A 14,132-nucleotide genomic window follows, 5' to 3' on the forward strand; every position below is an offset into this window, starting at 1 on the left:
AGGTGCCAGGAGGTGTCGCCGCCAAGTATTGAAACAGTGGTATTCACAGGCCAAGTCATTATTCATGAGAGTACTTAAAGAAATGGTGATTTTTTTCCAAAAAAGTCTATTAATGGGTGTATCATATTCTTGTCGAATACTCTATAAGAAAAATATAACATACTGTATATGTATCTAAAATAATCCTAAACGATTTTAATAGCAATTATAATACTCCTGTTGGAAAGATTTCATGGGTATGCGTTCGTTCCAAGAGCAGCCAGTCAGTTTCTTGTTATTGTCCTACGTCATGCGCGCAGCGTATTCTGGGACCGAGAATAGGCGTAAGGTGCGCATTTCGAGCAGACGGCCACCTGTTAGTGGAATTATTAATTTTTGTGCATCCATGAACGAATGTAAGTATTTCCTCTTCATGCCATAAAGTTCTTATGATAAATTAGAGCCGTTATCAGCGCAACCGTTTCGTGTTCTTACTGTCAGCTGGTCCCTTCGCTCGTCCTTGCTGCGTGGTAGAGAGCGTTGTTTACATTACATTCGCGTTGCACATTCGCGAGCACTCGCCCCCCCCCTTTTGTGTTCATTACACTGCGAGTCATGTATGTGTGCTAATAACTGCTTTACAGTCAATTTGCATTGTTTATTGTATCAGCACTCATTTTCTATCCTTTCAGAACCACACATACTAGTACAGTGATGAGTGATCCCTTGCTACTTCGCGCTTCAAACTTCGTGCCTTCAGTCTGTTGCGGATCCATGTCACTGTCGCTCCCTCCCTCTCTCTTTGCACTCTGATTTCCCTGGCGACCACTGCGTGCATTGGAGTTGCTTATTGAAGTTAACGATGGTAACAGATGATTGCGCCGCACATGTCAATCATCATTTAACTGCTAATAAATGTTAACAAGTTTGATCCTTGTGTGCATACTGCCATACGCGGTTGGGGAGAGAAAGGGAAGCGAGCGCTTTAATTTGTGTTTGCGCCGAGGTTAGAGGCAGCTGGCCCTGCGTGATTGTGGGGGGTTGTGGCTTTTTTTTTTTTTTTTTTTTAAATACTACTTTTGAAAAAAGTAAAAAACATGTCTTGTATGTATCTTTTTCCAATGCTAAATCTGAATAAATACATTGGACACACACACAATTTTTTTTTTTTTTTTTGGGCGGAGGGGTCCGCTACTCTGCGATTTTTCACTTATCGTGGCGGGTTCTGGTCCCCATTAATCGCGAAAAACGAGGGATCACTGTATATCCACACATTCCAGTCTTTCACACATATACAAATATATCAACATCTTTCCACGCATGCTCCCACCTGCTCATTAAGTGATTCTCATATCAGGTGCCATTGCCTGTTCTGCACGTTGCCAAGTTGGATTAAAAGTGCCAAAGACCTACTCCACTCTCCGCTCCTTGTGTTCTAACCGACACCCCGAGGCGAATGAACCATAAAACATATTGAATCCAGAACCTCATACAGTCCATTAGTCCAAATTAGAATCGATAAGGGAATTGAAAAAGAATCGAATCGTTAAGCAATATCGATAATGGAATCGGAATTGTAAAAATCTTATCAATTCCCATCCCTATTCCTAGCAAACCTAAGTAACTTTTTATCTAAAATGCTCCTAAGTCGGCAAAATCTTGACTTAAATCTATCTTTAAATGATGAAATAGTTTTAAAACTTACACATGTCAAAAGTAGACAGAAGGGAACTAATGCAATAACGGGAGTAAGTTTAACTTAACTTTAACTTTAACAGTTGATTCACAACATTAAATTACTTCCACACATAGCAAAGGTTACTATCCAGTTATCGCAATGTCCGCAATACCCCTGTGTCTAGTTAAGTTTAGGGTAAAGAATTGGGCTAGGGCCAATTGTCCCAAAAAACCCTTGTGTGACCTTTTCTTTTTTTTTTTTTTTTTTTTGTTGTTTTTTTTTAAAACAAGAAAATTATCACCAGTTACTTTGCCAAGTAACTAATTACTCTTACATTCAGGTAACTGAGTTACTAACGCAATTACTTTTTGGGAGGAGTAATTTGTAACTGTAATTAATTACTTTTTTAAAGTAAGATTAACAACACTGGTCACGAGTGGAGCCTCATTAGATCTCATTAGAAGTTAGACCTCTTTGACAGCCAGAAATCTTGCTTGTTTGTAGGTGACCAAATACTTATTTTCCACTCTAATTTGGAAATAAATTCTTTAAAAATCAAACAATGTGTTTTTCTGTTTTTTTTTCCTCCACATTCTGTCTCTCATGGTTGAGGTTTACCCATGTTGACAATTACAGGCCTCTCTAATCTTTTCAAGTAGAACTTTCACAATTGGTGGTTGACTAAATACTTATTTGCCCCACTGTATATGTGAATTGATGTTACGTAATTTATTACATATATATTATAACCCAACCGTAAGTATGGTCATTTTTCACGTGAACGTTCCTCATAAGTATTACTTAACCTTAATTTACCATTACTGAATATTTTTGGACCCTTATTGTAAAGTGTGGCAAATGTGTCCCTTAACTAAGAAATTATAAATGCTCAAGTTAACAAACCCTAAACCTATATAGGACTATATATTTTTTTAATTTTACCAAACTATTAGGCAAGGCAAGGCAAATTTATTTATATAGCACAAATCAACACAAGGCAATTCAAAGTGCTTTACATCACAGGAAGACTATAAAAATCACATTTAAAGACAAAAGATCGCATTTAATCACAGAATTAAAATAAATAAATAAAAATAAAATAAAACAAAAACTACTACTACTAATTAGAGCAGGGCAGTAAACCGAAAATTTACCGTTACCGAAATTATTCACGATGACCGACGTAATTTTGACCATGTCGGTAAATTCGGTAATTTAATAAAAGAAGAAAATACAGTCTTTTCATCCCGCTTTGACTCTGTGTTGTTCGGCTATGTTCATTCCCCTTTAAGAAAGCAGACAGTGTGCTTACGTTTGGAGTCACATGGTTTTCAGGAAGCCAATCAAACAGAAGCCCGGTAGGCTAACGCTAGCTGCTAACGCTAGCGGCTAACGCTACAAGTAAACGGGATGAAGTCGGGCTTAAGTTAGCTTTGCCAAACTTCCACCCGACATTAAGTAAACTCTTGACGGGTTCCAGATAGGGATGTAAAAACCGAGGCTTTCTGAAACAATGAACCACTTTTAAGACAATTGCCCTAAATTGAATCAATGTTTGACACACTGCAAGAGCCCCATCTACTGGATAAACAGTGCACGTTTCTTTTTAAAAGTAAAGTTGACAAATTGCCTCAGCATTACATATCTTCAATAGAATTAAATGGATGTCGTCTATTTCAACCAGGAGATCGTGTCGTCATTAAGTGTGATTTACACAATTAAAGTTGACCTCTTTAAGTCTGTGTCATTGCTTTTGTCTGTGAAGATGTGTTCAAAGCAGTATTTGTAATACACGACAGTGCTAGACTTGTAAGTGGCTCTTCCTAGATGACGGGGAGTAACTATGTATTGTTTATTTTTTGTAAAAATTACAGTACAGTAAGCACAGTGCTTGGGAACAGGAATATTATTTATTGCATACTGTAAGGATTTCCAAAATCATAAGATGTAAATAATTGAGCCGAATAAAAGAAAGGAAAGGTTTGTGAAACATTTTATTTTTTAATTAAGTATAATTTCTGGGGGGCGGGTGGATATGTCGTATTTGTATCTATTCTAAATATCTAAACGTATGCCACTATCTAGTGTATAACAATGCGGAATGAATTTAATGAAATTCAAGTGATGATATTTTTCAAGTCATACAAGCTGTTATAAATGTTCACACAAGAATTCTTATTGTTTACAAGATTTTTTTTAATACTTAATGTTTAGACTGCATGTACAATTGTTAAATTGAAAGCTGGCAAATAAATTTAACGAGAAACTGTTAATTTGTATTCCATGCATTGATTCAAATTTTCAAATTATATAACAGTTTGCTTGGGCGAATTTATCGTCATTTATTGTTATCGAGGTAAATCTGCTCAATTTATCGTGATACGTACTTAAGGCCATATCGCCCAGCCCTACTACTAATAATAATTGAAATCAGCAATGGAGATAAGCTCAAGAGGAATAGAAAGCAGGTAGATTGAAATATATAGACAGTTATGGATATGCAGTGCTAAACAAAAGCGTTTTTAGCCCTGATTTAAAGGAGCTAACAGTTTGAGCATACTTCAGACGTTCGGGTAACTTGTTCCAGAGGTGAGGAGCATAATAACTAAATGCTGCCTCACCCTGCTTGGTTCTTGTTCTTGGAACATGCAGAAGACCGGCTCCAGACGACCTTAGGGGTCTAGATGTCTCATAGGAGTCTAACAAGTCAAGCATGTATTTTGGTCCAAGGCCATTAAGTGTTTTGTAGACGAGCAGTAGTATTTTATAGTCTATCCTTTGACTCACTGGAAGCCAGTGTAGCGATTTCAAAACCGGTGTAATGTGGTCCAGCTTCCTTGTATTTGTGAGGACTCTAGCTGCAGCATTCTGTACTAGCTGCAGCTTCCTGACTGATTTTTTATCAAGACCTGTAAATATACCGTTGCAATAGTCCAATCTGCTGAAAATGAATGCGTGCATAAGTTTTTCCATGTCTTGTTGAGTCAGAAGCCCCTTAATTCTGGTTATATTTTTTAGGTGGTAATAAGCGGATTTAGTGACGGACTTTAGATGGCTATCAAATTTTAGGTCTGAGTCAATAATGTTACTTAAACATTAGTTATTGTCTTAAAATGCAATAACTAATGCATTAACTCATGTTAATTTATTAATAAATGTTAGATAAGGGATTAAATGAATTATTGTCATGTTACTTAAACATTAGTTATAGTAAAAAAATGCATTAACTAATGTTAAGTAAAGGACCCTTATTGTAAAGTGTTACCTGTTGCTTTTAGAGAGAGAGAGAGAGAGAGAGAGAGAGAGAGAGCGAGAGAGAGACAGAGAGAGAGAGAGAGAACAGGTTTTTAACATGTTATTGTCCCACCCAATTATTTTTAAACATGAATAGGCAGAAAATGCTTGGCTTTATTAAATGCTTCATTTAGCGAAGAGAGCAGCGGTCAGCCTGATCAGCCCCAATACTATCACCCCTCCCAGCTGCTCACTTACACACAATGAGTTGCCGCAGCAGCTGTTTGACAAGTTAAACGATGATTGACATATGCAGTGCTCTGATCTTGCCAGAGAACCGCACTTCAAACATGAAACGTCTGTCAATCATCGTTTACCTGAATAAGCAACTCCAGTGCACTCAGTGCCTCAGACAAAGAGCAAGGAGAGGGATGGAGAGTGAGACTAGCGATTGGCTCGGGACAGCTCATCTGTTTTTTTTTTTTAATTGAAAAAAAAAATCCGTAATGGACTGAGTGCGTGAAGTTTGAAGCACGAAGTAGCGAGGGATCACTGTATATTTAATTTCAGCCAAATTTCAATCACTCGACAGTGCATAATGGGGTGAAAAGGAATCAAAACAATTCCATAACTGGTTGACCTTGTCACAGCAATAAGGCACAATTAAGATGAAATGGTTACTATATGTTTTAAGATTAAAGTACGGATGATGTTTAAGTGTTGTTCTGGTCTGAATTCAACAATTTTTGTGTCATTTTTTGGCCTAATGTGGTCATGTAATAGGTGGTAGTACAGTATAATAATAGCAGTTCATATAGATGACATTCTGCTGAGGAAAAAAAAACAAAACATTATTAATCATTATTCTAAGCAGATACACTCAGTGTTACTTATTACTTGAGTATTCTTTTCAATACATTTTTACCTGTACTTGAGTAAATTTTTGGATGACTACTTTTACTTGAGCAATATTATCTGGAAGTAACGCTTCTACTACTTGAGTATAATTTTTGGCTACTCTACCCACCTCTAGGCATTTCTCAGCATGACCGCTCTTTACAAACCTCTCAACAGCTTCGAGTTCAAACGGATCGGACGGATCTAACGTCAACTGCAGGCAACGGATGAACAAATTCCTACCGCATTAGGAAAGATCTTCATTTTCTCCACTTCTTTGCAGATCTTGAAGATCAATGTTTGTGATGAGATCTGCTTAATTCGCCCTTGCATCCACTCGGCATGCCGGCCATTAGCCTCAACGCGCTCCCACAATTCCGCCAGGTTGTTCTCCATACTAGCAAGGCACGCCGACTCAGATGCTGCTGTTGCTTCCTATCAGGGGAGGACAAGCCAGACCTAGGTTCTCAAATTGAAAGCCCCGCAGAGACAGATATCCGATACCCTCAACGTGTCCACTTGGTGCTTCACCAGGCTATTCTGCCACAGTCTGTTTTTCTCGCATCCTTGCTTGAGTTCGAACAGCTTCCGGATTAGTTTGCCTTGCATCCGCTCGGCATGCCGGCCATTAGCCTCAACACGCTCCCACAATTTCGCCAGGCTGTTCTCCATGCTAGCAAGGCGCGCCGACTCAGATGCTGCTGTCGCTTCCTAAAAGGGGAGGACAAGATAGACTATTGGTTCTCAAATTGAAAGCCCCGCAGACAGATATGATATCCTCAACATCACCTCCTTTGAGTCTTCTGCAGCAGCTCGATTCTTAGTAGTCCATTCAGAAGCGAGAGCTTCATGTGCGGTGGGCATAGGGATGTCAGAGACTGAAGTCCTAAACTCTAGAATACTCAGACCCAGTAGGCCAAACCAGCACAAACCTAAAAGACACAGACAACACTTTACGAGTCCAGTTTTGTAGAAAATAACCCGAGCGAGAACCCACCAGTTAGGAGCAGAAGAATCGCGACCAATATGATAGGTAACCTGCAAGATGAGAAAAGTAATAGGGCCCATAAAATATGATGGCACTACTGTAAATGTATTAACTCAATGTTGCTCTGAATGATTAAATTGAAAATTTGGACACTGTAATCACCTGGTTAACATAGAGCTTTTGCTCCATTGTTTGCCGATCCGTTTGAACACAGCGCCTGTCATGACTGGCATACCTGAACATACAAAGAACATTTTATTAAAGAATTACAGATAATTGGCTGAAATCTGAAAGCTGTAATCAAGTGTGAAAGAAGCCAACTGACAAAGGAGAAAGCTGTTCTCAACCTGCTAGGAAAATGAACATGCAAAAGAGCGTGATTAAAATGTCAGATTTGACATTAACGGTGTCCCATCCATTTTGACTGGGAGTGTTCCATACATTTGGAATAAACTCACTTAAGATACAATTCAGTCAAAATGGATCGAAGGTCTATCTCTGTCGGTGGCACTGAAATATGACCTTTCAGAAAGGTGACATCAAGCAACAATGGAGATGACCTGTGACGTGAGCGTACGATAACATTGTCCTGGTTAGACTCCACCGTGACGAGGTCAGTCGACACAAGCGCCACAAGAAAAAACAGGTTTCCTTCTTATTCAGAGTTTTTCCACAACTGTATTGGTGCACTTGGTCCAAATCTCATCACTCGTTGTCCATAACTCGTGATTTACAAGTGCAATTAACCTGTAAACTCAGTGATGCTCCACAACAAGCTGCAGCAGAGCATCAGAACCCGAGTAGACCAAAACCAGCCAACATTGTGCGTCCGCAGCGTCTTGCAGCCGTCACCTGTAGGTGGCAGTGGTGAGAGAATTCTTATTATGACAATTCGATCTGTTAGTTTCCTAAACATTATTGTGATTCCACAAAGTGAACACCAGGAATTATTTTACAGGCAGGACCTCCATGTAAACTGTCAATCTGCCAGGTATGGGCTAGTGCTGATTGACAACAGGCCGCAGACCTTTTCGCGCCGAACAGTAAAGAATACGACCTAATCGGCAGAGCATCTGCACTTTGTAACGGTCACTTCTGTGATCCTCTTTGTTCCTTAGGACATCCACCACACGGTGGCGCCTCTTAATGTTGTAATGATGTCTTTCTTCTTCAGTTGCTACCTACTTTTTGGGGAGTCAAGTGTGATCATGTGTACATGGTCCGTTGTACGCCCGAGTGACGAGTGGTTGAGCTGGATTTATTTATTTTTGTCTATTAAAAGTGCATAAGTGGACGTCTGCTCCCTTTTTTTACCTTTTATGCACTCATCCTGCCCTGCCACGCGTTACAAATGGCGCCCGAACATTCTTTCCCTGGATCTCTGTCAAGCTTTGGATCCGAAGGTGACCTTGACTGCCTCACGTGGATGGTTGTTGGCGATTCCTGTGCCTCTGAGGATCGGAGTTTTCCCGACTGCGGCTGCGACATTAACGTGAGAAGGATCCATCTATTTCTTGGATGTGATGGTCCGACTGCTGTTTCGACATTGGTTTGGGATCCGTCTATTTCCTGGATCGTCAAGGCGATGCGACCTCAGGCCCAGACGTTGCCCCAGGATGGCGTCTGGTTGGGCTAATTGTGAATGGACCAATGCCTTTCACACTGACAGACTTGACCTGGAGTTAGCCGTTTCTGGTCATTGGCCATGTTTTGTGCTGCTGTTCTTTGTTTGTCATGTGTTGATTTGGTTACCATATTTGCCCATGTTTGTTGTTGAAATTGAGGATCATGTTTTTCAAAGCTTTTGAAGTTCAAAGAGTAAAAACCACTGTGCATTTGTTTTTGTTATTTTTCATATAGTCTTTGCCCTATGTGCCTTTCAGCCTTTACAGTCGTCTATGTATAGTATGCTGTTTAGCTGTTTTATGGTTCATCTTCAGCTGTGTACGGCTGTGGACAGCCTTTTTCTCATCGGGGGGACTATGTAACGGTCACTTCTGTGATCCTCTTTGTGCCTTAGGACATCCACCACACGGTGGCGCCTCTTTATGTTGTATGTTCACTTTCTTCTTCAGTTGCTACCTACTTTTTGGGGAGTCAAGTGTGATCATGTGTACATGGTCCGTTGTACTCCCGAGTGACGAGTGGTTGAGCTGGATTTATATATTTTTGTGCATTAAAAGTGCATAAGTGGACGTCTGCTCCCTTTTTTTACCTTTTATGCAATCATCCTGCCCTGCCACGCGTTACAACTTCAACTAGGCCTGCAAGCAGGACTGAACGGGCCCTCGCAATCTAGCGCAACTCGGACGTCATGCAACTCTGACAGTGTGCAGGTCAGGGTGGTGGCAGATCATCCTCTCTAATCATCTCATTAGAACCTAACATGCTCGAAAGGCGCCTCTTTACATTCACACACCTAAGAGATAAAAACCCATATTAGAGAGAGTACTAAAAAAAAGGAGGCACTACTGAGCTGTGCAGCCAAGCCCTTATTCAAAACCAAAATGAATCTTCTAACTGGGCAAATTCGACCTAGTGTGCCAAATTCTGTGGCTCTATAAGCTGCCTGAGTCTCTGAAAAAAAATATTTCCTTTTAATGGCGAACAAAGGGTCGTCACGGCAACAGACAGAGACATGTGGACATGGGCCGTAAAATAAGTATTTCAAAAGGTCTTGAAACTACAACGATCAACCTGAAAAGAACTGGACATGTATTGGAAAAACCAGTGACTTCCTATTGCCACTAGTTGGCGCTGTAGGGTTGATGCAAATGACCCCTACAGGACCCTTCAGAGTATGACTCAACAAGCACGAGATGTTTGGCGCAGATATGTTGTAGAAGTTATGACTGTTCAAAACTTGTGGTGAGACGAAATGGCTTCAGTCATTTTCACTTCTCCTGTTGGACTCTTCTGCTTCAACCAAACCTCAGTATTTTTCATCAGGCACCTGAACACATGTCTTATGGCTCCCCTGATGCAGGTTTGAGGTGAATAGATATTTTTTCCTTGGAGGAGGAGCCTGTTTCGTAAAAAAAGGCATTTCCTGTTCCCACTAGGGGGCGCTAGGCCTAATGGGTAATATTTCAATGCACTTGTGTTAAGGGTGGGATCCTGTACATACATGCCAGATATGAAAAAGATTGAAAGTTGTGTCAAGGAGCTATTAGTCATTTACTGAATTTGTCATTTTGCCGAAAAAATGGCCGACTTTGGCACAACGCCCAGGTCAGACCCAAGAATGAAAACGCACCATTTTGAAAATTTTAGATCTCCTATGTCTCCTGAATAGTCTCACCAATTTTGAAGATGATCCAACTAACTCCCTTGGCGAAAAGGTCTCAAATGTGCACCCTGTAAATCGATAAAAATTTCATATTTGATCCAAAATAACCGATTTCCCGTTGGTTTTGGAATATGGGTGTAAATGCTTTTTTGGAGCGATTTTGGACAAGGTATAGACCCCCCAAATTTCATTGCTCTACAAAATTGGTGAGACTATTCAGGAGACATAGGAGATCTAAAATTTTTAAACCCAAGACCCTAATGTTTTGGCCAATTTTAAAATTTCAAGGGGGCGCCACTGAGCCATTTTGTTATATTTTTTTGCAATGTTGCAAAATTATCGAAATTTACAATTTTCCGCACGTATGTGCAAATTTTGTTGACTTTCCGTGCATGTTCAGGCCTCCAAATTGGCCGTTTTCATTTGCCCTGAAAAAAAAAAATAATAATAATAACTAGGCCTGCAAGCAGGACTGAACGGGCCCTCGCAATCTAGCGCAACTCGGACGTCACGCAACCCGGAGAGTGTGCAGGTCAGGGTGGTGGCAGATCCTCCTCTCTAATCATCTCATTAGAACCTAACATGCTCGAAAGTCGCCTCTTTACATTCACACACCTAAGAGATAAAAAACCCTATTGGAGAGAGTACTACAAAAAAGGAGGTACTACTGTGCTGTGCAGCCAAGCCCTTATTCAAAAAACAAAATGAATCTTCTAACTGGGCCAATTCCACCAAGTGTGCCAAATTCTGTGGCTCTATAAGCTGCCTGAGTCTCTGAAAAAAAATATTTCCTTTTAATGGCGAACAAAGGGTCGTCACGGCAACAGACAGAGACATGTGGACATGGGCCGTAAAATAAGTATTACAAAAGGTCTTGAAACTACAATGACCACCCTGAAAAGAACTGGACATGTTTTGGAAAAACAAGTGACTTTCTATTGCCACTAGTTGGCACTGTAGGGTTGATGCAAATGACCCCTACAAGACCCTTCAGAGTATGACTCAACAAGCACGAGATGTTTGGCGCAGATATGTTGCAGAAGTTATGACTGTTCAAAACTTGTGGTGAGATGAAATGGCTTCAGTCATTTTCACTTCTCCTGTTGGACTCTTCTGCTTCAACCAAACCTCAGTATTTTTCATCAGGCACCTGAACACATGTCTTATGGCTCCCCTGATGCAGGTTTCAGGTGAATAGATTTTTTTTCCTTGGAGGAGGAGCCTGTTTCGTAAAAAAAAAAAAAAAAAAGGCATTTCCTGTTCCCACTAGGGGGCGCTAGGCCTAATGGGTAATATTTCAATGCACTCATGTTAAGGGTGGGATACCGCACATACATGCCAGATATGAAAAAGATTGAACGTTGTGTCAAGGAGCTATTAGTAATTTACTGAATTTGTCATTTTGCCGAAAAAATGGCCAACTTTGGCACCATGCCCAGGTCAGACCCATGAATGAAAACGCACCATTTTGAAAATTTTAGATCCCCTATGTCTCCTGAATAGTCTCAACAATTCTGAAGATGATCCAACTAACTCCTTCTGTGACAAGGTTTCAAATATGCACCCTGTTAATTGATAAAAATTTCACATTCAAAATACCCAATTTCCTGTGGGGTTTGGAATATGGGTTCAAGAGACTTTTTGGAGCAGTTTTGCACAAGGTATCGACTCCCCAAATTTCATTGCTCTATGTTAAAAAAAACTAATAGGAAACGCCTTTTTGAAAAGTTCATGGGGGCGCCAATGAGCCATTTTGTTACATTTTTTTTGTAACATTGCAAGATTATCAAAATCCACGCAAAGCCACATGTAGTATATGCAAAATTTGGTGAGTTTTCGTGCATGTTCAGGCATCCAAATGTTAACTATACTACAAATGGATAAAAATTTCACATTCGATCAAAAATACCCGATTTTCTGTTGGATTTGGAAAATGGGTGCAAGAGACTTTTTGGAGCATTTTTTGCATAAGGTATGGACTCCTCAAATTTCATTGCTCTACGTTGAAAAAACCTAATAGGAAAGGCCTTTTTTTTAACTCCTTTCTGTCGCCACTAGTTGGCACTGTAGAGTTGATGCAAATGACCCCTACAAGACCCTTCAGGGTATGACTCTTAACAAGCCTGGGAAGTTTGGCGCAGATATGTTGTATATCTGCCGAGTTATGACTGTTCAAAGTTTTTGCGAGACAAATTGTTGACGGTCATTTTCACTTTCCTGTTTGGACCCCTCCGCTTCAACCAGTGTTTCCCATAGGATTTTTTGAAACTGTGGTGGTGGGCTGCATCGGAGTCGGACAGCCTCACCATGTCGTACCACGGCGAATTTTTTTTTTTTTCTTCATTATTTTTTTCCCCCAAGACGAACCATAACAAAGATATATTTTAAATATTTCATTAGCTAGGCTAATGTTATAGCTCTCAGCTACGGTACATGTATGTAAAATGCGTAGCTGATTACAGCTACGTTACCCTATGTAATAATGCGACTTTTTTTCTCGTAGCATTAGTACGACTTACATCTCGTAGTGACTCAGGGTTGGCAACCCAAACTGTTGAAAGAGCCATATTTGACCCCACCCCCAACAAAAAACAACCAAAAAAAAACTGATACAGTATGTCTGGAGCAGCAAAAAATTCAAAGCCTTGTACAAGCCTTATAATTATCAATACTAGCTATATTAGCCTACTATAAAAATGACTAAGTTGGCTAGAAATACATAATTAGCTTTCATGATTAAATGTTTATTTTCCCTGCAGTGGATCCTATAGCGCACCACGTGACTACTCTGTTGTACGATGCCACCACAAGTCTAACTTCAATACAATATTAATGAATTGAAAGAATGTTTGTGTCATGTTTGTCCTCCTAGAAATCCTATTAAAACAAAAAATATATTTCCCTCCCCCATCTTTTTCCATTAAAAAAAAAAAAAGCAACGCTAAAGAGCCGCATGCGGCCCAAGAGCCGCATGCGGCCCGAGAGCCGCGGGTTTCAGACCGCCGTCGTAGTCCTCCTTTTTCCTTTTTATTTGACCCTCGTAAGTACTACATTACCACAACATTTTCCTTTTTTTTTTTTTTTTTTTCTTTTTTGTCCTTCTGTCAACTGACCCATTTACAGGACTGGGTGAATTCTAATAGCCGTGTAAAGAGTTTTACTTGATTCGGTGAGAAGGTGAATAGTTTTTTCCCCGTTGTTCGTGAACTAAGTTTCCACACAAACGCACAGCGAGGTACCATTAACTTAGCAAGGAGAGGTATGAGAGTCATTTTTCGAGTGTCCCAGAGCTCGCGAAATTGGGGGGAGGGGGGGCGCATTTATCAAAGTTTCGTCAGCCGTAATTGTCTGAAGTTGGCGCGCCGGTGTTGTGCCGAAAAATAGCCACTCCACGCGAAATGTCCCCCCTGACGGGAGCGCCCACACGTCACTCGTACAAACAGCCTTTTCTTACCAATCGATGGACACGGAAACGACGTTCTTGTACCGTGAATATGTATCATTTTACTCTGCTTGAACTAATAAATATTTTACTGTGACCAACGCTCTGAAAATAGAGCAAGGCTTTATTTTCTCCGCGCAAGTTCAATCAAAGTTTGCTTTACGTCCAAGACGGCCGTCCACCGCTCACTTTCGCCGAAAAGTCCGATCCAAACTATTGTAATGCCCCGGATATGGGGAAGAAGGAGAGAAGTCTGTATTTGCTTACCCACTTGATTGTGGTCACAATAATACAGAAAAACAATAACAAAATAACAGCGTGCTGCTAAGACATGCGACCGCTATCTCTCGCTATCTCGCTCGTTCGTCCATTCTTCCTACTCGTTCCCCTTGCGTCTCTTAAATAAATAAATAAATAAATAAAATAAAATACTACTCTAAAATGCTACTCTACTACCCGCGCGCGCTCTCGCGGGTAGTAGAGTGGAGTGGGCTACAGCTGTGTAATCGGCTGACTGACGCATCTGATTATTATCTTCTTTTTTTTATTCGGCGGGGGGGTAAACGAGACTGTGGCGGGCCCAAACGAGACTGTGGGAAACACTGCAACGAAACCTCAATATTTT

At 40.4% G+C, this 14,132-nt stretch overlaps 1 protein-coding gene across 2 annotated transcripts in view; it reads right to left on the bottom strand.

The window, feature by feature from the left end:
* Positions 1-14,132, bottom strand: part of LOC130929104 (uncharacterized) — a 50,366-nt gene that overhangs the window by 10,245 nt on the left and 25,989 nt on the right. Inside the window, exons 5-9 of one of the 2 annotated variants that reach the window (XM_057856051.1) lie at positions 6,939-7,011; positions 6,786-6,826; positions 6,578-6,720; positions 6,320-6,499; positions 6,032-6,223 (exon numbers count right to left, since the gene is read on the bottom strand). In XM_057856051.1, coding sequence (XP_057712034.1) covers positions 6,032-6,223; positions 6,320-6,499; positions 6,578-6,720; positions 6,786-6,826; positions 6,939-7,011 — 629 coding nt within the window. Of the gene's footprint in view, positions 1-6,031; positions 6,224-6,292; positions 6,500-6,577; positions 6,721-6,785; positions 6,827-6,938; positions 7,012-14,132 lie in introns of both variants that reach the window. The other variant, XM_057856050.1, reaches the window with a different exon arrangement.

The sequence above is a fragment of the Corythoichthys intestinalis genome, chromosome 13 (assembly GCF_030265065.1).
Source record: "Corythoichthys intestinalis isolate RoL2023-P3 chromosome 13, ASM3026506v1, whole genome shotgun sequence".
In the NCBI taxonomy this organism is placed as follows: Eukaryota; Metazoa; Chordata; class Actinopteri; order Syngnathiformes; family Syngnathidae; genus Corythoichthys; species Corythoichthys intestinalis.